General features: G+C 38.7%; 1 protein-coding gene across 14 annotated transcripts in view; it reads right to left on the minus strand.

Annotated features, from left to right (window-relative positions):
* LOC103690071 (interaptin-like) overlaps nt 1-26,393 on the minus strand; it is a 280,846-nt gene that overhangs the window by 16,765 nt on the left and 237,688 nt on the right. For all 14 annotated transcript variants that reach the window (XM_063277012.1, XM_063277026.1, XM_063277025.1 and 11 more), the window contains 4 exons: nt 22,351-22,429; nt 18,426-18,538; nt 3,222-3,348; nt 1,817-2,107 (listed from right to left, as the gene is read on the minus strand). In XM_063277012.1, coding sequence (XP_063133082.1) covers nt 1,817-2,107; nt 3,222-3,348; nt 18,426-18,538; nt 22,351-22,429 — 610 coding nt within the window. The remainder of the gene's footprint in view (nt 1-1,816; nt 2,108-3,221; nt 3,349-18,425; nt 18,539-22,350; nt 22,430-26,393) is intronic.

Below are 26,393 nucleotides of genomic sequence, written 5' to 3' on the forward strand. Positions count from 1 at the left end.
GGAGAAACAGAGCTGCCATGTAAAGGGGCTAAGAAAACACAGATCCGGGGCTACTCAATTTAAACAACAGCTGCCAAGTTGGAACAGAGAAATTAGTAAGTGGCAACTTGGAGTTATCTGTGGGAGGTAGATTCTAACAGCATGGAGGTTAGGCAGTTAGTTGCTCAGCTATTCTGCAGCTTAAGGCATATTAAAATGTAAAGCCTGTGTGTGTGTGTCATTCCGGAACATAAATGGTTTAAGGTGGGAAGAAACCCCACAACAAGATTCATTAATATATTTATACTACATTACCACACAGTCAGGATATGGAATTTGAAAAGGTGACATCCTGTAGCAGGCAAGATTCTCAGTGGAGGAATAAGGACATCAACCCACCCACAGACCTTTCGACTCAATATTTGCCATGTCTAAAAAGAACTGCAGGGACAAAGGATGAAACAAAAACTAAGGGAATGACCCAAATTGAGACCCATCCCATGTGCAAGCATCTATGCCTGACACTATTAATGATACTCTGTTCTGCTTGTAGACAGGAGCCTAGGAGTCTTCTGGGAGGTTCCACCCACCAGTTGACTGAAGTAAAAGCAGACAGCCACAGCCAAACATTGGAAAGAAGTTCCAGGGCTCTTATGGAAAGTTGGGGGAAGAATTGAGGGTCCTGAAGGGGATAGGAACTCCACAGAAAAACTATCAAACTCAACTAACCTGGACCCTTCGGAGCTCTCAGAGACTGAGTCATCAACAAAAGAGCATACATGGGCTGGTCTAAGGCCCCTGGGACATATGCATCACACATGCAGTTCAGTCTCCAATGGGTCACCCAACAACTAACACAGTGGGCATTCCTAAAGCTGTTGTCTGTCCGTGAAATCCATTCTACAAAAGGGCAGCCTTGCCTAGCCTCAGTGGGAGAGGATGCACCTAACCTTCCAGAGACTTGAAATGCCAGGGTAAAGGGATACCCACAGGTCCCCACTCTCCCCGAGGAAAACAAGAGGGGAGATTAGGGGATGGATTCTGTTAGGGGCACCTGGAGGAGCAGAACTTGGGATATAAATGTATTAGTAAGACACTCTGAAAAAAAATGATTAAATACAAACATCATAAATGTTTAAAAAGTAACATTTATCTTCAATACAACAGTTCTCTCTCTCTCTCTCTCTCTCTCTGTGTGTGTGTGTGTGTGTGTGTGTGTGTGTGTGTGTGTGTGTGTGTGTGTGTGTCTGCCCCCCTCTCTGTATGTGTGTTGAAACAGGCTTTCCCTTTGTGGGAAAGAGAAATTAGTTGCAGGCTGTCCTATAACTATCTCTGTAGACCAAGTTTGCCTCAAACCCACGGAGATCTGCATGCTTGTGACTGCTGAGTGGTGGGATAAAAGGTGAGCACCACCACTGGCAGCTAAGAATTATTGTTAAAATGAAAAGTATATTCTACAGATGAAGCCTAAGGTCTTGTATATCCTAAGAAACTACTTGACCATGAAAGTAATCATATTAATGCAGAAGTTTCTACTAAATAATGAACTTTATGAACAATGTAATAATATAATAATTTCTATGTGCAATTTAATTTTTCTCCAAGTAGTTATACTTTGCTAATTAATCCTAAAAGTCAGGTGATTCTTTAAAACATTTTCTTAAGAGGTTTGTCTACTTAATAGTATAAGCTAATATATAACTAAAGAAGTAGATGATTTATTTTGAAAAGTCTATAAAACAAATTGCTATAAAGGAAGAAAAAAATTTCACGAAAAATATACACTGAAAATACAGCTTGCAGTGAGAAAAGCACACTGAAAGATAACTATATTAACCTTTGAAAACCTAGAAATTCCGTCCAAAACTTCCATTAGTTGCAGCCTGGATTGTTCTTCAATCTCTTGCTTTAACGTTTCTGCCTCTCTGCGCTCTATCATATTCTTTTGCATGTGAGTTTCAATGGATAAGAATTCCTGGTTGAGCATCTCCCGTCTGTCTTCAAGCATTTTGTGTTTCTCCTGGATAGCTGTCATAGCTTCAGCCTTCTGATGTAGAAGCTGGTTTTCGTTTTTAAGTTGCTCACAGTGAAATAACACTTGGTTTAGCTTTTCTGTGGCAAGATCAATCTGCATCAAGAAATTAATATTGTTTATAAAGAAGTTGGCAGGAAATCAACTTAAGACTTAAAACATAATCAGGAGAGAAAGTGAACTGCGTAGGTGTAGAAGGCACTTGTCTCCAAACCCGGCAACTGAAGATTGATCCCCAGAGCCTACATGGTGGGAAGGAAGGAACTGACTTCCACAAGTTATCCTCTCCTTTCACATGCAAACCTTCATACACGCATGCCATAACATGTGTGTGTAAACCTGTACACACTGAGAAATTAATGAATTCACTTATCTTTTGAAAATAGGCCATGATATAACACAGTCTATCAAACACTATGACACTGAACTATGCCCAGCTTCATTTTCTTCTCCTAAGCAAAATAAATGTCCTTTGAATATGAAGAATTTGAGAACATGTTTTCTGTTTTCTGATATACTTAATATAGCTTAATTTTATTTTTAGTTCATTTGTTTGCAAAGGCAGTAACTTGACCACAATTTTCCATATCATACAAAATGACTTTTAATATTAGAAATTCAGTCTACTGCTTGGACTGTCTTTGACATATTTCCTCAACTTCCTGGTTTTCAAAGATTCTACCTTAGACTATGTCTTCTTCAGGTAAGTTGAAAAAATTCATTCTGTGATCCTTGCGTTGCCGTATTAAGTGTATTATGCTTCCATATTTGTTGACTAAAAGATGGTTAATACAGAAAACTCATTTGAGAGAATGGGGAATCTATAGCTTGATAATTGTGATTTAAGTTTGGTTCAAGTGTATATAATCAGGTCTAATTTATTTTTGTTTAAAAGGGTCTCACTATGCAACTTTGACTGGCTGGAACTTGACATGTAGACCAAGCTGGCCTCAAGCTCACAAACATCCCATTGCATTTGCTTCCTTAGTGCTAGAATCAAAGCCATATGCTACCATCCCATAGTCTGGACATTAAGTCACAGCCAAGTGTAAAGACAGAAGTAAATGTACAGCACATATATGTGAATAGAAAAAAATAAAATTTCAATGACTTCTGGCTATAACATTTTTACAATTCTTTGTCACATGGCTAAAATAATTGAAAGAATTTTTGTAACCAATTTTTCACTCTGAAACCAATTAAAACATACCTTGTGTCTCAGTACATTAATCTCCTCTGTTTCAGATTGATTAGTATTTAAATCTTCAGGACAAGTAGACTTTGTATTTTCTTCTTCATTTAAGTTCTTTTGTCTCATTTTAAAAATGTTCTTTACCCTGGGGGGGAAATGATCAGAGAAAGTAAGTTTTTTAAATTTATTTTAAAGATAGGGTTTCATCTTGCACATGCTGTCTTCAAGCTAGCTATGTGGCTGCAGACAACAATAGACTCTAGTTCTTCTTGCCTCAGCCTCCCAAGAGCTAGGGTTACAGGCATATATCACCACACCAGCTCCTAAATTTAATTATTTAATCATTTTATAACAGAGGATGGATATATTACATAAAGGAAGCACACATGTAAATTTTTCAAACCTTCAAATCATGGGGGCACATGCTTCTTTGGTTTATTTTTTGTATTTAAGAAACAGAAAAAAAGATGAAGATTGGTGGTTAGGGAAGGTAAGATCTGGGAGGAGTTGGTTGAGGGAAAAGAATGTGAATAAAATATGCTGTGTGAAATTATATTAGTTGGTTGTTTTGACCTTTATTTTTATTTTATTGATAGAAAGGGAAAAATCCATCTAACTGTTGTCTACATAAAACATATCATAGTTGAGAGATAGATACTACTGTAGAGTAAGATGTTGAAGACAGTATTCCATTCATATAGTACCAAGATACAAGCAGGAGTTGCTACTCTAATATCTCATAAAATAGACTTCAAGCAAAAAGTTAACAAGAAGAGATAAAGAGAGAAAAAGCACTGGCTGGATCAATAACACAAGCACAGTTAGTTTTGTGATTAAATTAGGGAAAGAAGTCAAACTATTCCTTCGGGAAAATGACATGATGCTATATACATAAGAATTACAACAATTCCATTGGTTGTATAACTTCTACAAATAATAAAAAATTCAGGAATGTGCAGGATACAGAATAAGCTTGCACAAATCAATAGCTTCTCTATATAGCAACAACATATGAAGAAAGAGATCCTGGATACATTCTCATTCACAGTAGCCTCAAAGAGAATGAAATGTCTCAGAGTAAGCCGAACCAGGTAGAACATTTACAATTAAGTCCTTAAAACTCTGAAGATAAACAGAAAAGACTCTTGGAAATGGCAAGACATCTCATAGTCATGAATTTGTAGAATTAATATTGTGAAAATTACTCTTTTACCGAAATCTATTTAAGAATTCAACACAGTCCTCATCACAATACTGGTCTCCTTTACAAAAAGAGAAAATGAAAATCATATGGTGCCAAAAAGAACCCAGATAGCCAAAACAATTGAGCAAAAATCACAATGCTGGAGAGCTTGCTTTCCAGATCCCAAGATAAATTACCAAGCCATAGTAATACAACTAATATGGTCCCCCCACAAAAATAGACATGTGGAACAAATCTGAGAGTTGAACATATGTACATATAATGGAGGCACTTAATAATTGACAAAGATACAAACACCATAAATTGGAGAAAAGAAAGCATCTTCAACAAATGATGCTGGGAAAATGAGTTGTCCACATGTAGAAGAATAAATTAGCCCTGTATCTAATGCAATGCAGAAGAACGAACTCCAAATGGATCAAAGACTTAAATGTTAAATGTGGAAAACATACAGTTTCTTACAGGATATAGGTTTAGGAGAAGGCTTTCTGCATGGGACTTTGAGAATATTGAGAGTCAGGGGAATAGGGTCTTGTTTTAAGATAATGTCTTATACCTAAAAAGGATTTATGTTGTACTCTCTAAGTCCAGAGACCATCACAGAAGAGAAAGACAGGATGTAGGAAGCGAGAGAAGGAGCTCTATTTACTGCCATCTTCTGGTCTCTTTAGTCCTTTCGAAAAGAATGAATAGGCACAAGACTGGCACAGTCAATGACCCTTCCCTTGTGAACTACTGGTCATGGGAAAGAAGGAGTCACTGTCTTCACCTGTATATCCATGGATGAGTCCACTAGGCTACCAACCTACAGCTATAATTAAACTCAGTGAGTCACAAAACAAAACAAGAAAATGAGAATGTAAGGATGAAATTTATAAGAAGGAGTAGGGATTAACAGGAGATAGGAGGGAAATAACAGAGGTTTAACAATAATAAAAACCAAGTATGTACATTTATGAAATTGTCAAAAACAATTACAACCTGTCCAGCAGAACATGTAGAGCCAGCATGATCGGATCTGAAATGAGATCTAGGCTGTGCCAACCTTACAGGCAGCAGCTGGTGAGCATATACATAGTGATTCAAACTCCTGGGGATGAGAGATGGATGCTCAGCTCCAAATGGGACAGTTACAGAAACAATATGCAAAAGCACAGCCACGGCTCAGACTTCATCACAGAGAGGAGTCAGAAGGGAGGCCAGAGCAGAGGGTGGGGAAGAGTGCTGGGAAATGTTCTCTTCTGGACATGACTATCACACTCATGAATTCCCAGTAGCCACATAAGACCTACACACAAAAACACCAGCCAAAATTTCAGCACCAATTTGGTAGATGGTCTCCAGGTCCCAACTCTTACTGAATTGTTATTGGAAGGTGATAATTGCTGGAGTAAGAGAAACTTTTCTTTCTTACTTGCTTTTATTTATTTATTTATTTATTTATTTATTTATTTATTTATTTATTTATTATTTTCAGAGTAGGACCACTGCTAGAATTACTATGCTTGACAGTTTGCACATGCACTGAGAGCTAAGCCTGTGCTTTGGATCCCCACCCACTCATCTGACAACTAGAGGCAGTTTGGCCCCCAGGAGTTCTGACACATCCAGGATCACAGGTGAAGTCCCAAACCCTGTCACAATACCTAGCCTAACTGGGACCCTTCTGGGACTCAGGGGATGTACGAACCCCTGCCCAGCCAGAGGTTTCCTTCTGGATTGTGCATCTGCACCTGGGAGCTGAGGCTGTGCTCTGGCCTCCCCCAACCCACACACACCTAGAGATAACTTGACACCCAGGAATTCTGACACACCCAGGATCACAGGCTCCCAGGAGGGATAGACTCCATTTAGAGACAGCAAGGACAGTTAACCAAAGAGATAACCTGATGGTGAGAGGCAGGCTCAAGAACATAAGCAACAGAAACCAGTGCTACTTGCATTGCAAGCCCTGGATACTGCAACATACCTGAAAAGCAAGATTCAGAGATCTAAACTCTCACCATGAAGATGATAGAGGACTTATAAAGGAAATAAATAACTCCCTTAAAGAAATACAGGAAAGCCCCTTCCAGCCAGCACCTTTGGCTAAGGCAGACTGCCATCAAGTCAGCTTGTCTGAAAACAACACAGACTGCAGGCATCCCAGGAGATTTACTGCACACAAAGGACCCCCCTCCCGACATCCCACAGCTATTACTGGGAGTCAAGTAGACTCAGAACCCATCATTCCCCCAAAAGCCCCAAACCCTGAATTCCACTCCTCTTTCTGAAAGCACATTCTGCTAGGGCAGACTGCCATCTAGTCTAGTCCCCTTAAGACACCATAGCTTACAGGCATCCCAGGAGATATATACACTACACACAGGGTAACTGGGCAACTAATACCACAGCCTGAGGCACCCCAGCAGAACCACTGCACACAGGGCAACTGATACCAAAGCCTTGAAAGCATCCAAGGATGTCTCCTGCACATAGGGCAACTGACACCACAACCTGAATGAATCTGAGGAATTTTGGTAAACATGAGGAAACTAATCACTGGCTTGTCTGCCTCCCAGAAGACACCACACCTTGGGTTGAAGACCACCCTGGAGTTCTGCTGAAAACAGGGAAACAGAAACCAGAATCCATAGAAGCTGGTGAACAGCTTCACACAAGAAAACAGCTTGAAAGCCACCTAGGAGATCTGCTCTAGCCAGGCAACAGATCAGCAGCTTCTCTGCCCCTCTGAAGACCCCACAGGAGGTCTGCTATAGCCAGGGTCACAGGTCTACAAGGAGACCTGAAGCAACCCAGGGACAAAAGAGGCAGGCTCCAGTATAAACACCTAGACCAGCAAACACCAGGGGAAAACAGATGGTGAGAGGTAAACACAAGACTATAAGCAACAAAAGCCGGTATATTCTGGCATCATCAGAAAACTCTTTTTTCCCACCACTGCAAGCCCTGAACACACAAATACATAGGAGAACGAAGATTCCAAGCTAAACGGACCTGAAAACATCTTCAAGAAGAAAACTTCCCTAACCTAAAGAAAGAGATGGCCCTAAATGTATAGGAAGCCTATAGAACACCAAGTAAATGGGACCAGAAAAGAAAATTCTCTCATCCCATAATAATCAACACACTAAATGCACAGAAGAAAGAAAGAATACTAAAGGCTGCAAAGGAAAAGGGCCCAGGTATAACACATAAAGGCAGATCTATTAGAATTACACTAAACTTTTCAACAGAGACACTAAAAACCAGAAGAAGCTGATCAGAGGTCATGAAGTCTCTAAGAGAATACAAATGCCAGCCCACGCTACTATCCCTAGCAAAACTCTCAATCAACATAGATGAAAAAACCAAAATATTCCAGGACAAAACCAAATTCAAACAATATCTATCAAGCAAATCAACCCTACAGAGGATTCTAGAAGGAAAACTCTAGCAGAAGGGTATTTAAAGCAAAGAAAAGACAAGTATCGCACAGCAAAGCCAAAAGGAGAGAACCACATGCACATAATGCAGTCTACAAAAACAAACATAACAGGAACTAACAATCATCTGGCTTTAATATCTCTTAATATTAATGGACTCAACTCACCTGTATAAAGACATAAGCTAACAGACTGGATAAGTATAAAGGATCCAGCATTTTACTGCATACAAAAAAAAAACACAACCCAACAACAAAGATGGACATTACCTCTGGTAAAATGATAAAAAAAAAGGTTTTCCAAGCAAAGGGTCCCAAGAAACAAGCAGGATTGCCATCCTAATATCCAATAAAATAGACTTCTAACCAAAAGTTATCGAGATGTAAAAGACACTTCATATTCATCAAAATAAAAAATCCACCAAGAGAAAGTATCGATTCTGAACATCTATGTCCAAAATGTCCCATATTCATAAAATAAAGTTTATTAAAGCTCAAAGCACACATTGAACCCCACATAATAATAGTGGAAAACTTCAATACCCTACTCTCACTAATGGACAGGTCATTGAAACCAAAACTAAACAGAAATACAATGAAATTATGAGATTATGAACCAAATGGATTTAATACATTTACAGGACATTACACCATAAAACAAAAGAATACACTTTCTTCTCAGAACCTTATAGTACCTTCTCCAAAACTCACCATATATTTGGTCACAAAACAATTCTTGATCCTTATGAGAAGATTGAAATAATCCCATACAACTTATCAGATCACTATTGTTCTTCAATAACAGAACAGAAAGCCCACATTCCCATGGAAACTAAACAGCTGTCTACTCAATGATAACTTGGACAGGGAAGAAAGAAAGAAAGAAAGAAATTAAAGACTTCCTGGAATTTAATTAAAATGATGATGACACAATATACCCAAACTTAAGGGACACAATGAAAGTAGTGCTAAGAGGAAAATTCATAGCACTAAGTACCCTGGTAAAGAAATAGGAGACATCTTACACTAGCAACTTAAAAGCACACCTGAGAGCTGTAGAACAAGAAACAAACACACCCAAGATGAGTGGAAGGCAGGAAATAGTCAAACTTAGGGCTGAAATCAACCAAATAGAAAATAAGGGACCAATACAAAGAATCAAGAAAACCAAACCTGGTTCTTTGAGAAAAATAACAAAATAGTTAAAGCCCCAGCCAAACTAATTAGTGGTTTCCAATTTAACAAAATCAGAAATGAAAGTGGAGACATAATAACAGAAAGTGAGGAAATTAAAAAAAAATCATCAGATACTACTACAAAAGCCTATACTCAACAAAACTGGAAAATCTAGATGAAATGGATGGTTTTCTAAATAGATACCACATAACAAAGTTAAATCAAGATCAGATAAACTATCTAAGCTGTCCCATATCCCCTAGGGAAGTAGAAACATCACTAAAAACCTCCCAACCAAAAAAAGACAAAGGCCAGATTGCTTTAGTGCAGAATACTACCACCATCAAAGAAGACCAAATATCAATATTCCCCAAAATATTTCATTAAATAGAAACAAAAGAAACACTATCTAATTCATTCTATGAAACCACAATAACTCTGATACTTAAACTACACAAGGATACACAAAAATGAGAACTTCAAACCAAATTAGCTTAGGAATATCAATGCAAAAGTACTAAATAAGATTCTTGCAAACTGAATCCAAGAAAGCATCCAAACAATCCTTCACCACAATCAAGTAGGTATCATCCCAGGGATGAAAGGTTGGTTCAGTATATGAAAATTCATTAATGTAATCCACTACATAAACAAATTCAAAGAAAAAATATCTCTTTAGAAGCTAAAAAATAATTTGACAAAATACACCACCACTTCATGATAATAGTATTGGACAGATCAGGAATTCAAGATTCATACCTAAACATAATAAAAGCAATTTACTGCAAATAGCCAATATTAAAATAAATGGAGAGATATTTGAAACAATCCCTCCAAAATCAAGGAAAGGATGCCCACTCACCCCATATCTATTCAATATAGTACCCCAAATTCTAGCTCAAACAATAAGACAAGAAAAACGGATCAAGGGGATACAAACTGGTAAAGAAGTAAAGGTATGACTATTTGTAGATGCTATGATACTATACATAAGTGACCCAAAAATTCATCCAGAGAACTTCTACAGCTGAAAAACAACTTCAGGCAAGTGTCTGGAGTAGAAGCCCTTGGTTCTGCCAAGGTTGGACCCCTCAGTGTAGGGGAATGTCAAAGTGGGGAGGTGGGGAGGGGTGGGTGGTTGGGTGGGGGATCACCCTCAGAAAGATGAGGGGATTGGATAGGGGGTTTATCGATGGGAAACTGGGAAAGGTGATAGCATTTGATATGTATACTGAAAAATATCCAATAAAAAAAGAAGCCAACCACCAAAAACCCAAATCAAAAAAATTGGGTATAAAACTAAGCAGAGAATTTACAACAGAAGAATCTCCAATGGCTGAGAAGCACTTAAAGAAATGTCCAAAGTCCTTGGTCATCAGGGAAATGTAAATTAAAACGACCCTGATATTCCACTTTATACCATTCAGAATGGCTAAGACCAAAAACTCAGGGGACAACAAATGTTGGCAAAGATGTGGAGAAAGTAAAACACCCCTCCACTGCTGCTAGGATTGCAAACTGGTACAACTACTATGGAAATCAATCTGGAGACTCCTCAGATAATTAGAAATAGATCTATCTGAAGATCTAGCTATACCATTCCTGGGCACATACTCAATAGATGTCTAACTTGCCACAGGGACACATGTTCCATTATGCTCATAGTGGCCTTGTTTGTGATATCCAGAAGCTGGCAGCAACCCAGATGCCCCATAACAGAAGAATGGACACAGAAAATGTGGTTCATTTACATAATGGAATTCTACTCAGCTATCATGAATGAGAACATCCTGAGTTTGGCAGGCAAATAGATGGAAAAAGAAAATATCATCCTGAGTGAGGCAACTCAGAGCCAAAAGGACTCACTAATAAGTGGATATTAGCCAGAAAAATACAGAATACCCAGGATACAGTCCATAGAACTCCCAAAATTTAACAAGCCTAAAGACCCAATGGAAGATGCTTCAATCCCACTTGGGAGAAGAAAGCAATCACAGGAGGAGGATGGGAGGGATATACCTGGGTCGGAAATAAAACAGGGAGGTGAAGAGGGAAACAAGATCAGGTATCGGGTTGGGGAATAGGACTGAACCCCTGAGGACCAGCAAAAAAGATGAAAACAGACAACCTCAGGTGATAGTAAGTAGGGGACCTTCCAAAATATACCAGCGACCTGGGGGTTGAGGGACTCTTAGGATTCAACAGGAGGGAGATTAGATGAAGTGTCCTACAGTTGCAAGTGGGAATTTGTAGATACCACCTGCAGCAGAAAGGCAGGGCATCAAGTGAAGCATGGAGTTGCCATCCCATAGTCAAAAACGGTGACCCAGTTTGAAAGAACTTCTGGGACAAAATGGAGAAGAGCCTGAGGCAAAGGAGGGCCATAGACAGACCCAAAGTGGGATCCAGCTCAAGGGGATGCCCCATAGCTTGACACTATTACTGAGGCTATGGAGTGTCCACAAAAGGGGGCCTATTGTGACTGCTCCCCTGAAAGACCTAACAAACAATTGAAGGGTCAGATGCAGATATTTACCCCCAACCAATGGCTAGAAGCTGTTAACCCTTGTGGTTGAATTAGAAAAAAGCTGAAAGAAGTTGAGGATGGCGACCCTGTAGGAGGGCCAGCAATCTCAATTAACCTGGATGCTCAAGATCTCTCAGACACTGGACCACTAACCAGGCAGCACATACTAGCAAATATGAGGCCCCCAACACATATACAGAAAAGGACTATCAGGCCTGGTTCAGTCAGTGAAGATACACCTAACCCTCAAGAGAGTAGAGGCCCCAGAAAGTGAGGAGGTCTACTGGGGTGGGACATGGGGGTTGGAGACATCCTCATGGAGATGGGGGGAAGGTATGTGAGGTGGAACAGACAGAGGGTGAACTGGGGGGGGAATCTAGGGTGCAAAAATGATTAAATAAATTTTAAAAATAAACAAAATATAGGAGTACACATAAACATGTAGAAGCCCTTAAAGGGGAAACACATAAATCTGTCAGAGAAATACAGGAAAACACAATCAAATTGGTGAATGAATTGAACAAAACCATCCAGGATCTAAAAATGAAAATAGAAACATTAAATAAAACACAAAGGGAGACAACCCTGAAGTCACAGATGCAAGCATCACCAACCAAATAAAAGACATAAAAGAGAAACTCTTAGTTGTAGAAGATAAAATAGAAGACCTTGACACATCTGTTAAAGAAAACACAAAAAGCATAAAACTCCAAGCTCAAAATATTCAAGAAATCCAGGACACAATAAAAATACCAAACCTGGTATAGGGCCTCTGGGAACAGGATGATAGGGGCACTCAACCTGCGGTCCAGACACCTCCTGGATCTGAAGGGACCTGGTCAAACAGCTCCCTGCACCCAAATCCTGTGGGAGGGAGAGCTAGACCTTCAGAGGGGCAGACACACCTGGGAAGCCACAGGAGACTACTCTCTGCCCACATTTCTGACTCTAGAAGAAAATGGCAACCGCCATCTGGGCCCCCTGTGCATAGGGTCCTGAGCAAAGGCAGGGCAGGCCCTTCTGGTTGCTGCCCTCACAGAGAGCTGAAACCCGGCTCTGAGAAGGGACTCCAGGCTCGAGAACAGAGGTAAGACCAACTTTTCTGCTCCAAGTGACCTGCCTGGTGGACTCAGGACTCACAAAGGTAAAATTCCTCCAGGACCAGGCACTTCTGGTTTCTAGATGGGGCCCAAACCTTGCTGATCTTGGCTCACAGCAACCTGCTCCCAAACCCCATGGGAGAGAGAGCTCACCACACAGACAGGTGGGCAATCCTGAGACTGCAGGGCAGGAGAGACCGCCAGTACTGCCCACCCCTGCCCACATCCCTGGCCCAAGAGGAAACTGTATAGTGCCCCTGGAAACAGGAAGATAGGAGCAGTCAAGCTGCAGGAACCCTGTGATCCAGACTGTGCCTGGATCTGAACTGACACAGTCAAACAGCTCCCTGCACCCAAATCCAGTATGGGGGAAAGTTAGACCTTCAGAGGGACAGACACTCCTGGGAAACCAGAGGAGACTACTCTCTGCCCACATTCCTGACTCAAGAGGAAAATGCCTTGTGCCATCTGTGCCCCCTGTGAACAGGAACATGGAAGTAGGGGCAGGCCCTTCTGGTTCCTGCCCACAGGGACAGCTGAAAGCCAGCGGACAGGAATGACTTCACGCCTGAGAACAGAACACTCTGTTCCCATAACTGGCTGAAAGAAAACAGGAAAACAAGTCTACAGCACTCCTGATACACAGGCTGACAAGATGGTCAAGCCACTGTCAGAAACAGCATGACAAGTTAACACCAGAGAAAACCTGATGGCAAGAGGAAAGTGCAGGAACCCAAGCAACAGAAACCAAGACTACATGGCATCATCAGAGCCCAATTTTCACACCAAAGGAAACACTGAATATCCAAACACACCAGAAAAAGCAAGATCTAGTCTTAAAATCACATTTTAACATGAGGATGGAGGAATTTAAGAAGGTCATAAATAACTCCCTTAAGGAAATATAGGACAACACAAGTAAACAATTAGAAGCCCTTAAAGAGGAAACACAAAAATCCCTTAAAGAACTACTGGAAAAAACAACAAAACAGGAGAAGGAAATGAACAAAACCATCCAGGAGTTAAAAATGGAAATAGAAACAATAAAGAAAGCACAAAGGGAGATAACCCTGGAGATAGAAAACATAGGGAAGAGATCAGGAGTCTCAGATGCGAGCATCACCAAGAGATAGAAGAGAGAATCTCCGGAGCAGAAGATTCCATAGAAAATATCGACACAACTGTCAAAGATAATGTAAAACGGAAAAACCTACCAGCCCAAAACATACAGGAAATCCAGGACACAATGAGAAGATCAAACCTAAGGATAATAGGTATAGAAGAGAGTGAAGATTCCCAGCCCAAAAGACCAGTAAATATCTTCAACAAAATCATAGAAGAAAACTTCCCTAACCTTAAGAAAGATGCCCATAAAAATACAAGAAGCCTACAGAGCTCCAAATAGATTGGACCAGAAAAGAAACTCCTCCCATCACATAATAGTCAAAACACCAAATGCACAAAACAAAAAAGAATATTAAAAGCAGTAAGGGAAAAAGGTCAAGTGACATATAAAGGCAGACCTATCAGAATTACACCAGACTTCTCGCCAGAGACTATGAAAGTCAGAAGATCCTGGACAGATGTCATACAGACCCAAAGAGAACACAAATGCCAGCCCAGGTTACTGTATCCAGCAAAACTCTCAATTAACATAGATGGAGGAACCAAGATATTCCATGACAAAACCAAATTTACACAATATCGTTCTACAAATACAGCCCTACAAAAGATAATAAATGGTAAAGCCCAACAGAAGGAGGCAAGCTACACCCTAGAAAAAGCAAGAAACTAATCTTTTTGCAACAAAACAAAGAGAAGAGAAGCACACAAACATAATCTCACCTCCAAATACGAAGATAACAGGAAGCAACAATCACTATTCCTTAATATCTCTCAATACCAATGGGTTCAATTCCCCAATAAAAAGACACAGATTAACAAACTGGATACGCAATGAGGACCCTGCATTTTGCTGCAAGCAGGAAACACATCTCAGAGACAAAGACAGACACTACCTCAAAATAAAAGGCTGGAAAACAACTTTCCAAGCAAATGGTCTGAAGAAGCAAGCTGGAGTAGCCATTCTAATATCGAATAAAATTGATTTTCAACCAAAAGTCATCAAAAAAAATAAGGAAGAACACTTCAAATTCCTCAAAGGAAAAATCCACCAAAATTAACTCTCAATCATCAATATCTATGCTCAAAATACAAGGGCATCAACATACGTAAAAGAAACCTTACTAAAGCTCAAAGAACACATTGCACCTCACACAATAATAGTATGAAATTTCAACACTCCACTCTCACCAATGGACAGATCATGGAAACAGAAATTAAAAAGAGACATAGTCAGACTAACAGAAGTTATGAACCAAATGGACTTAACAGATATTTACAGAACATTCTATCCTAAAACAAAAGGATATACCTTCTTCTCACCACCTCATGGTACTTTCTCCAAAATTGACCATATAATCTGTCACAAAACAGGCCTCAGCAGATGAAGAAAGATAGAAATAATCCCATGCGTCCTATCAGACCACCATGGGCTAAGGCTGGTCTTCAATAACAATCAGGCAAGAACGCCCACATATACATGGAAGTTGAACAATGCTCTACTCAATGATAACCTGGTCAAGGAAGAAATAAAGAAAGAAATTGAAGACTTCTTAGAATTTAATGAAAATGAAGGTACAACATACCCAAACTTATGGGACACAATGAAAGCTGTGCTAAGAGGAAAACTCATAGGTCTGAGTGCCTGCAGAAAGAAACAGGAGAGAGCATATGTCAGCAGCTTGACAACACACCTAAAAGCTCTAGAACAAAAAGAAACAAATACACCCAGGAGGAGTAGAAGGCAAGAAATAATCAAACTCAGAGCTGAAATCAACCAAGTAGAAACAAAAAGGACTATACAAAGAATCAACAGAACCAAAAGCTGGTTCTTTGAGAAAATCAACAAGATAGATAAACCCTTAGCCAGATTAACCAGTGGACACAGAGAGTGTGTCAAAATTACCAAAATCAGAAATGAAAAGGGAGACATAACAACAGAATCAGAGGATATTCCAAAAATTAATCAGATCTTACTACAAAAGCCTATATTCAACAAAACTTGAAAATCTAGAGGAAATGGCCAATTTCCTAGATAAATACCAGGTACCAAAGTTAAACCAGAAACAGATAAACCATTTAAACAACCCCATAACCCCTAAAGAAATAGAAGCAGTCGTTAAAAGTCTCTCAACCAAAAAGAGCCCAGGTCTAGATGGGTTCAGTGCAGAATTCTATCAGACCTTCATGGAAGTCCTCATGCCAATACTATCCAAACTATTCCACAAAATTGAAACAGACAGAATGCTATGGAAATCCTTCTATGAAGCCACAATTACTCTTATACCTAAACCACACAAAGACCCAACAAAGAAAGAGGACTTCAGACCAATTTCCCTTATGAATATTGACACAAAAATACTCAATAAAATTCTTGCAAACCGAAACCAAGAACACATCAATACAATCATCCATCATGATCAAGTAGGATTCATCCCAGGTATGCAGGGATGGTTTAATATAAGGAAAAGCATCAATGTAATCCATTATATAAACAAACTGAAAGATAAAAACCACATGATCATTCCATTAGGTGCTGAGAACGCATTTGACAAAATTCAACACCCCTTCATGAAAAACATCCTGGAAAAAACAATATCTAAACATAGTCCATATCTAAACATAGGAAAAGCCATATACAGCAAACCAGAAGCTAACTACTGGGGAGGAACTTGAAGTAATCCCACTAAAATCAGGGACTAGACAAGGCTTCCCACTCTCTCCCTACTTATTCAATATAGTTCTCGAAGTCCTAGCCAGAGCAATCCGACAACAAAAGGAGATCAAAGGGATACAGATTGGAAAGGAAGAAGTCAAAAGATCACTATTTGCAGATGATATGATAGTATATTTAAGTGATCCCAAAAGTTCCACCAGAGAACAACTAAACCTGATAAACACCATCAGCAAAATTGCTCTGTATAAAATAAACTCAATTAAATCAGTGGCCTCCCTCTACCCAAAAGATAAACAAGCAGAGAAAGACATTAGGGAAACAACACCATTTGTAATAGTCCCCAATAACATAAAATATCTCAGTGTGACTTTAACCAAACAAGTGAAAGATCTGTATGATAAGTACTTCAAGTCTCTGAAGAAAGAAATTGAAGATCTCAGAAGATTGAAAGATCTCCCATGCTCCTGGATTGGCAGGATTAATATAGTAAAAATGACCATTTTACTAAAAGCGATCTACACATTCAATGCAATATCCATCAAAATTCCAATCTAATTCTTCATAGAGTTAGACAGAACAATTTGCGAATTCATCTGGAATAACAAAAAACCCAGGATAGCTAAAACTATCATCAACAATAAGAGGACTTCCGGGGGAATCTCTATCCCTGAACTCAAGCAGTATTACAGAGAAATAGTGATTAAAAACTGTATGGTATTGGTACAGAGACAGGCACATAGATCAGTGGAATAGAATTGAAGACCCAGAAAAGAACCCACACACCTATGGTCACTTGATTTTTAACAAAGCAGCCAAAACCATCCAATGGAAAAAAGATAGCATTTTTCAGCGAATGGTGCTAGTTTAACTGGAGGTCAGCATGTAGAAGAATTCAGATTGATCCATGCTTATCACCCTGTACAAAGTTTAAGTCCAAGTGGATCAAGGACCTCCACATCAAACCAGATACATCCAAACTAATAAAAGAAAAAGTGGGGAAGAATCTCGAACACATCAGCACTGGAGAAAATTTCCTGAACAAAACACCAATGGCTTATGCTCTAAGATCAAGAATTTACAAATGGGATCTCATAAAGCTACAAAGTTTCTGTAAGGCAAAGGACACTGTCCTTAGGATAAAACGGCAACCAACAGATTGGGAAAAGATCTTTTCCAATCCTAAAATTGATAGAGGTCTTATATCCAAAATGTACAAAGAACTCATGAAGTTAGACTGCAGGGAGACAAATAACTCTATTAAAAATGGGGTTCAGCCCACACATATACAGCCATCCAATTAGACAAGATGGATGAAGCAAAGAAGTGCAGGCCGACAGGAGCCGGATGTAGATCTCTCCTGAGACACACAGCCAGAATACAGCAAATACATAGGCGAATGCCATCATTAAACCACTGAACTGAGAACGGGACCCCTGTTGATGGAATCTTAGAAAGGACTAAAAGAGCTTGAAGGGGCTTGAGACCCCATATGAACAACAATGCCAACCAACCAGAGCTTCCAGGGACTAAGCCACTACCCAAAGACTATACATGGACTGACCCTGGTCTCCAACTGCATACGTAGCAACGAATGGCCTAGTAAGAGCACCAGTGGAAGGGGAAGCCCTTGATCCTGCCAAGACTGAACCCCCAGTGAACGTGATTGTTGGGGAGAGGGTGGTAATGAGGGGAGGATGGGGAGGGGAACACCCATAGAGAAAGGGAAGGGGAGGGGTTAGGGTGATGTTGGCCCGGAAACCGGGAAGGGGAATAACAATTGAAATGTAAATAAGAAATATCAAGTTAATAAAGATGGGAAAGAAAAAAAAAAACCAGCAAAGCGTGCTCAAAAATACGAGTTCAAAAATAAATATACTTTACCTAGAATAATTTGTTTATGGAAATCCAGATATGAAATCAAAATTTTCATAGCTTTTGAGAAAGTTTCCACTTAATAAATGAGTGAATAGTTTGGAATATTAAAAATCTTACCTGGCTAGCTCTTTTACATATTCTTTATTTTTCTTCCATTCCTTCTCCAATCTATTCTTCAGGGATTGATTTTCCTTAGTATACTTCTTTAATTGTTTTTCATCTTTTTCAGACTTTGCATAAAAGAAAAATATTTTCAAAAATATAGATACCCTCTTTTATTTCTTAGAAATATTACTTTTAATGAGTTCATGGCAATATGTTTAGACAGGCTCACAAATTCCATTTTTGAGTATGATACAACTAATTACAAACTTCCAAATAATCACCATCCTCAAGACATCAAATTGATTAATGTTGTTCACCATTAACTTTTCCAAATGCTTATTTACAGACTTTGATGGTAAAGATGTCTTCCCTATAATTAAGTGAAACATCTCTCATCTCTCATTGGGTGTTTTCTTTCAGGAGGCCTTAGTTATCCTGAAAGACCTGACCTCATCTACAAATAGTTTCTATCACTAATCATCTTCATGTATATTGAATCTCCTTTTTCAATCCTGCTTACTATTAAACTCTCCAAGTCATTAAGCACATGTTTTATTTTAAGCCTTCATTATTCTTCACTTCTTGAAAGCAATCATGAACAATGATCAACCTCACACCTTGCTCTTCAAGCAGACCTGCCTTTCAAACCAGCGACTTCCGATGCTTATTTCTGCCCTGTCCACTTTTGTTCACATGAAAGGTCTCTCAGAATTCTTTTGTCTTAAATACTTTAACTCAGTGCACCTACTTCTTAACTCAGGTCACTTAAAAATCTATGTCTTCCTTATCATTCAGTTCTTGCAGACAATGCTTTGAGAGAATTGCTTCTGAACATAAACAGAAACTTTAGGTTTTTTTTTTTTGCAATGTCAATCCTGGTTTTCAACTTGACTAGTTGGGAAAGGGAACTTTCAGCTGATGAATTGCGTCCATCTGACTGGCCTACGTTATGTCTGGGGGACATTTTCTTGATTGTTTATTGATGTACTATGGCCCAGTCTACTGTGACAGTACTATCCCTAAGCAGGCTTTCTGGGGCTATAATAAAAGTAACAGAACATGAGCCTAGGAAGTAATAGGTACCCTTCTGTGGTCTCTTCTCCACTCCCTGCTACCTTTAGTTTCTATCCTAGCTGGTTTAGAATACAGGTTTCCTTAAAAAGTAGTCAGAGATGGACTAGACGTAGTCGGACTATATATAACTTGTAAGCTGAAACAACACTCTCCTCTTCCATTTAGTTTGAATCATCCAAGGAACAGAAAGAAAATTAGAACACCTGGCATGTGTGGATATTTAATTTGTAGGGAAGGAATTATCCCCTCAAGATATTTTACACCAATCCATTCTCACTCCACTCCTTGTACTTGGTCACCCACCCTGCCCATTCTCTTCACATCTCCTCTCCTACCCTGGGCAGCAGAGGCAGTTCTAGGACATGCTAGTGATCAGAGTCACTGGACTCTGTGGGGGTTACTCTAGCTAAGGCTCCTAGCAATGGGGAATATAGACTCAAACTGGCCACCTCCTGGTTCAGGTAGGACTCCCAGTGCAGGGATAAAGGCAGGAACCCACACACAAAACCTTCTCTGAAAATGTGTCCTGCCTAGAAGATGTACAGGGAGAAAGATGGGGCAGAGAAAGAGCAAATGGCCAACCAATGACTGTCCCAAATATAGAGCCATTCCATGGGCAAAAACTAACCTCTGAGCTTAATAATGATACACTTCTATGCTTGTCAACAGGAACCTAGCATAACTGTCCTCTGAAAGGCTTAGCCCAGCTGCTGACTGAAGCAGATGCAGAGATACACAGCCCAATATTAGATGGAGCTCTAGGAGCCATATGGAAGAGTTTGAAGAAGGACTGAGAGGATCCGAGAAAGACAAGAACTCCAGAGGAAGCCCAACAGAGTCATCTAATGGCACCCTTGGATTCTCCCAGAGCCTGGATTACCAAAAAAGAGTGAGTACAGGATTGACCTAAACTCCTTGCATATATGATGCATATGAGCAGCTTGGCCTTCATCTGGATCCTAAAACAATTGTAGCAGGGGCTGTCCTTGAGTCAGTTGCCTGCCTGAGATCCTGTTCCCAAAATGATCTACCTTGTCTGGACTCAGTCAGAAAGGATATTTCTAGGCCTCAAGGACATGTTTAGGGAGATGATGGAGGTGCTAGCATCCAGAGGAAATGTGGGAGGATCTCTGAGGGAGTAATTGGAGGAAAGGGGGAAATGATACTGAGATATAGTGTGAATAAATTAATTTAATAGAAAAGTCCCTTCTCATTTATATATTATTATGTTAATATCAAGGTTTTCTTAATCATTGACATCTTTTTGTGGTATTGATTTCTACTTTTGAAAATCTTTGCAACATCTTTCAATCTTTTGAAAATACATGCAACATACTTGTAGAAATATAATTGTTGAGATCTTAATAAATTTATGTCTGACAGTTTCATAAAAAGTGACTCCAGTCATTCTGTTACAAGAATATTTATCAACATATCATTATTTCAGATATATGGAAAGCATATTAATATTAATACAATGAGGGTGATTTTCTTTGAAATCTAAGAAAAAAACTTGTAGAAGGAATTTAATCCATCAGCATGGCTATTCTGGCTAGAATTCATACATGACTTTAGTCCTCACCTATATTCCCAAACAATAAAAGTCAAGGTAGTTTGTAGAAAGAAGCACCCAAGTTTGAAAATGATATCTAATTGAGTGGCAGACAGAGTAACAAATCAGAGAAAGCTTTGGCAGAATAGGATCTGCCCAACTCTCATGAGAAGAGAGAAGAAATGGAAGCTAATTAAGGGAGCAGTAGAAGGAATGCAAGTAAGAGAAGGCAGCTTTTTTAGGAGAGTTCTACAAAGACAGGTTGAAGAGAGAATAATCTGGACACAGGTGAAGACAAAACAAGCCAGAAAATGAGATGGAGCCAGAAGTATTAACAGATTGCTAGAGTTAGATTAAGGCCAAGAGAAATGCCAGGTTGAACCAGTCATTTTGAAGAGGAGTTGGAGACGTAACAACTGAGTGGAAGCAGCCGCTATGAGTCTAGCTAACAAGAATGAGTGAGGTTATTCACAGTATGTCTCAGAACCTGAAAACAAGAACATTCTAGGCCTACATTAGAATGGAGAGAGGCTAGAAGCTTCCAGGACTAGGCAATAAGCCTCCAAGATGGCAATTAGAGAGACAAACAAAAACTACTTTTTTTAAATAAATTAATCTTTTCTTAATATGTATTTATTATGCATACATCATACAGCTTTCTGCTGTATGGTTGTGAGCCACCATGTGGTTGCTGGGAATTGAACTCAGGACCTATGGAAGAGCAGACAGTGATCTTAACCACTGAGCCATCTCTCCAGCCCTAAAAACTACTTTTATAAAAGTTTTCAATATCTCTTCATCCACTGCAAAGATCAGCAGTTAAAAAATGTCTACTGCCTCTGAAAGCTGGATCTGTCTAATGTAACTTCAGGAGCTGATCTACTGTGGCTTATGGACATCAGTGGTAAGAATGACTACAGCACTGTTCCAACTCCATGTTTACAATGAAATCCTCTAATCTCAATTTCTATGAAGGAAACTGAATGAAAGTGAAATCTGTAAAGTTTGGTGAATAGTTACTTCGTTTTTGTTACCCAGGCTCATGAGGCAAGAAAAGTGTTTTGAGACATTTTTCAACAGCAAATCTTACTAAGAAATCATCCTTTCTGCAGATTGAGAAGACTTCTCTATGAAGTCAGTGGAACACGCACTGCCATTCTCAGGCACAAATGTATCAAATACATTTTTAATTTGTCATCAGCAAAATAAGTCATATTACCTAAAATACTGTCATTACTACTGTCAAAGACAAGTCCCTTTACAGTAGCACAGAAATGATAAATATTAACAAATGTGCAAATGTATACTTACTGAATCTTTCAGAAGTTCTTCATCTTTCCCAGTATTCTGTCTTACTTTATTTCTTAAACTTGAATTTTCCTGTTCAAGCCTAAAAGATGCATTTAAAAGAAATTATTATTATGAAAAATATTAAGTACCACATGGTTTCAGAACAAATATTTAAAGGACTACTCACATAAATTCTGTGTATTTTAAAAACATACGGTACAGAAACTCTTTTCTCTATGGGCATTTTGTGGAAATCATGCAAAACGAGTAGGTCATATGAATAATGATGTATTTTACCTCTTTTGTCCTTATGATGCTGTTTATAAAGCCCAGTGCTATATGATGCACATACATTTCAATTCGATTCCATTCACAGTGCTAATTTTATCTCATTTAACTTATAGAAGGAATTTTCACAATATGTACTTATAAATCCATAAACTTACCTGATGTTTATTTTATAAATATGCTGTTCCACTTGATTACCATAAATTTAAAATGATGATGCCTGAAAATATAGAGGCTCTGGGTATTCTCTTGTGCAAATGGGGCTATAGAGAGAAATGTTTATCAGATTGGCCTCTGCTGCAATAAGAAGACCACATTCTCCTTGAACGCCCAAGAAAACATGGCCTCATCTATAAGACACTCGGTTTTCAAGCATGTACAGTGTTAAAGGTACAGAGGTGTTGGAACAATAGTCCAGTAAAAAGCCCACGAGACCAGGTTGTGCTTATCTGGTTAGGTTCCTCTCAGGGGTTCTCTGAAGAGGTTATGTATGAAGCTCCGAAAGTGAGAGCAAATTTGCACGAGAGGTAATAGGGCATTAATAAAGCATGACTGGGAGATACCTGCTGAGGAAACCTGCAGGCACTGAGCAAAATAGACTGAGAAGCAACACATGCCACAAATAGTCTAGCACTGAGACAGGCCTATAAGTCAGATGCTGCCACTATGTGTATCATATATGGGATCTGACACTACAAGATTTACTGTTGATTCTTCTGTGTCTCCAACTTGCTTGGATGAAATCTTTTCTTGTGGTTTTCAATTCCTGGACTCACAAGTTGGAATATTTATACTGTCTCTTGTCTAGTAGAACTCATCTTTTTTGTTTGACTGAGGCTTACAGCTAAGAATTTGATTGATTACAGAATAGATTTTGGATTTTAAAATAACATTATACTGTGTAGTTTTTTCAAGTTGTTTGATAAACAGTACTACAAATAATAAATGAATTATATATTTCTAGATTTTAACAAACTGCCCTTTTATATTCTGTTGATGGAATTTTAATCAATACATATTTTGTTCAAACAACTTAAATATATTGATCGAATACTTTTTAAATAAAGGTTCTTTCTCTAACCAGATGATTTTATATTTAATAGATCAAAATCTAGCAGTCCAGCATAGAAAATGATGTTCATTGCAGCATAGCAATACTATTATTTTAAAGAATTATACTTGCTATTTCACGAATAATAAGAGTTATAAAATCTCATTAACATTGTGGTTTGGAGAAGAATGTTTTGAAATTGATGAAAAGTTTGAAAATTACCAGCCTGGGACAGGATCTTTCTGGTTCCCATCTGCACCTGGAGATGACCCTATGCCACAGCACATCATATCTAAATCCCACTCAGAGAGAGCTGATCTCCCAAGAGTGTTGACACACCTGAGAGCACTGGTGAAACCATGATTCAACTCAAATACCTGGCCCAAGAGGGACCTTCCTGGAGCTCTCAGAACACAGGAACCAAGGCACAGTCTGAAACGGGATCCTTCCAGTTTCCACCTGAGCCTAAGGCTGATCCTGTGCCACAGATTCAGCTGGGAGAGAGGCAGTCTCCCAAGAGTGCTGACACACAGGTTTATAGGAGGGTCAAGCCACTGTCAGAGACAGCAAGACCAGTTAAGAGCAGAAATAACCAGATGGTAAGGGGCAAGTGTAAGAGACTATGCAACAGAAACTAAAGCCACTTGACATTATTATAACTCAGTTCTCCAACCACAGCAAGTCTTGGATACACCAACACAATGTAAAAGCAAGATTCTGATTTAAAATCACATCTCATGATGATAATAGAGGATTTGAAGAAGGCATAAATAACTTCCTTAAAGAAATACAGGAGAACAGTAGAAGCCCTTAAAGAGGAAACACAAAAATCCCTTAAAGAATTACAGGAAAACACAACCAAACAGGTAAAGGAATTGAACAAAACCTTCCAGGATCTAAAATTGTGGATAGAAATGATAAAGAAATTACAAAGAGAGAAAAAACCTAGGAAACCTTGGAGATAGAAAACCTAGGAAAGAGTTCAGGAGTCATAGACTCAAACATCACCAACAGAATACAAAAGATTGAAGAGAGAACCTCAGGGACAGAGGATACTATAGAAAACATTGACACAATAGTCAAAGAAATGAAAAAAAGCAAAAACATCCTAACCCAAAACATCCAGGAAATCCAGGACACACTGAGAAGACCAAAACAAAGTATAATTGGTATACAAGAGAATGAAGATTCCCAACTTAAAGGGCCAGTATATATCTTCGAGAAAATTATAGAATATATCCCTAAAGAAAGTCCCCCCCCCCAAAAAAAAAACCCAAAGAGCCTACAGAACTCCAAGTACATTGGACCAGAAAAGAAATAGTCACATAATAGTCAAAACACCAAAAACAGAAAACAAAGAAAGAATAAGAAAAGCAGTAAGGGAAAAAGGTCAAGTAACATATAAAGGCAGATCTAACAGAATTACACCAAACTTCTCAACAGAGATTATGAAAGGTAGAAGATCCTGGGCAGATGTCATACAGATATTAATAGAACACATATGCCAGTCCAGGCTACTATACCCAGAAAAACTCTCAGTTAACATATATGAAGAAAACAAGATATTCCATGACAAAAACAAATTTACACAATATCTTTCCACAAATCCAACCCAACAAAAAAAGATAGATGAAACACTCCAACACAAGGAGGGAAACTACACCCTAGAAAAAGCAAGAAAGTAATCATATTTCAATTAATCCAAAAAAAGATAGCCACAGAAACATAATTCCACCTCTACAGAAAAAAAAATTACAGGAAACAACAATCACTTATCATTAATAGCTCTTAACACCAATGGACTCAATTCCCCAATAAAAAGACTAACAGACTGGACACACATCTCATTCATAAAAAACACTTTACTAAAGATCAAATCACACATTTTACCTCACCCAGTAAAAGTAGAGACTTCAACAACCCACTCTCGTCAAGGAACAGATCATGGAAACAGAAAATATACAGAGACACAGTGAAGCTAACAGAAGTTATGAGCCAAATGAATTTAACAAGTATCTGAAGAATATTATTCCTAAAAGAATATAACTTCTTTTCAGTACCTCATGGTACCTTCTCCAAAACTGACAATAGAATCAGTCATAAAACAGGCCTCAACAGAAGCCTGAAGATTACAAGAAGACTGAAATAATCGCATGCATTCTATCAGATCACCACGGAAAAGGTGATAACAAAAACAACAAAATAAAACAACAAAAAACCCCCAAAAACAGAAAGCTCACATACACATGGATGCCAAACCTCACTCTACTCGATGATAACTTGACCAAGAAAGAAATAAAGAAATTAAAGACTTTTTAGAATTTAATGAAAATGTAAGACACGAAATACCCAAACTTATAGGACCCAAGGAAAACAGTGCTAAGAGGAACGCACATAGCTCTGAGTGCCTCCAAAAAGAAACTAGAGAAAGCTTGACAGCACACTTGAAAGCTCTACATAAAAAAGAAGCAAATATACCCTAAAGGAGTAGACAGCAGGCAATAATCAAACTCAGGGCTGAAACCAACCATGTAGAAACAAAAAGAACTATACGAAGATTCAATAAAACTGGGAATTGGTTCTTTGAGAAAATCAACAAGATAGATAAACCCTTAGACAGACTAATCAGAAAGCAAAGAGTCATTATTCAAATTAACAAAATCAGAAATGAAAAGGGAGACATAACAACAGAAACTGAGGAAATTCAAAAGATCATCAAATCCTA

Source organism: Rattus norvegicus, chromosome 17 (genome assembly GCF_036323735.1).
Source record: "Rattus norvegicus strain BN/NHsdMcwi chromosome 17, GRCr8, whole genome shotgun sequence".
In the NCBI taxonomy this organism is placed as follows: Eukaryota; Metazoa; Chordata; class Mammalia; order Rodentia; family Muridae; genus Rattus; species Rattus norvegicus.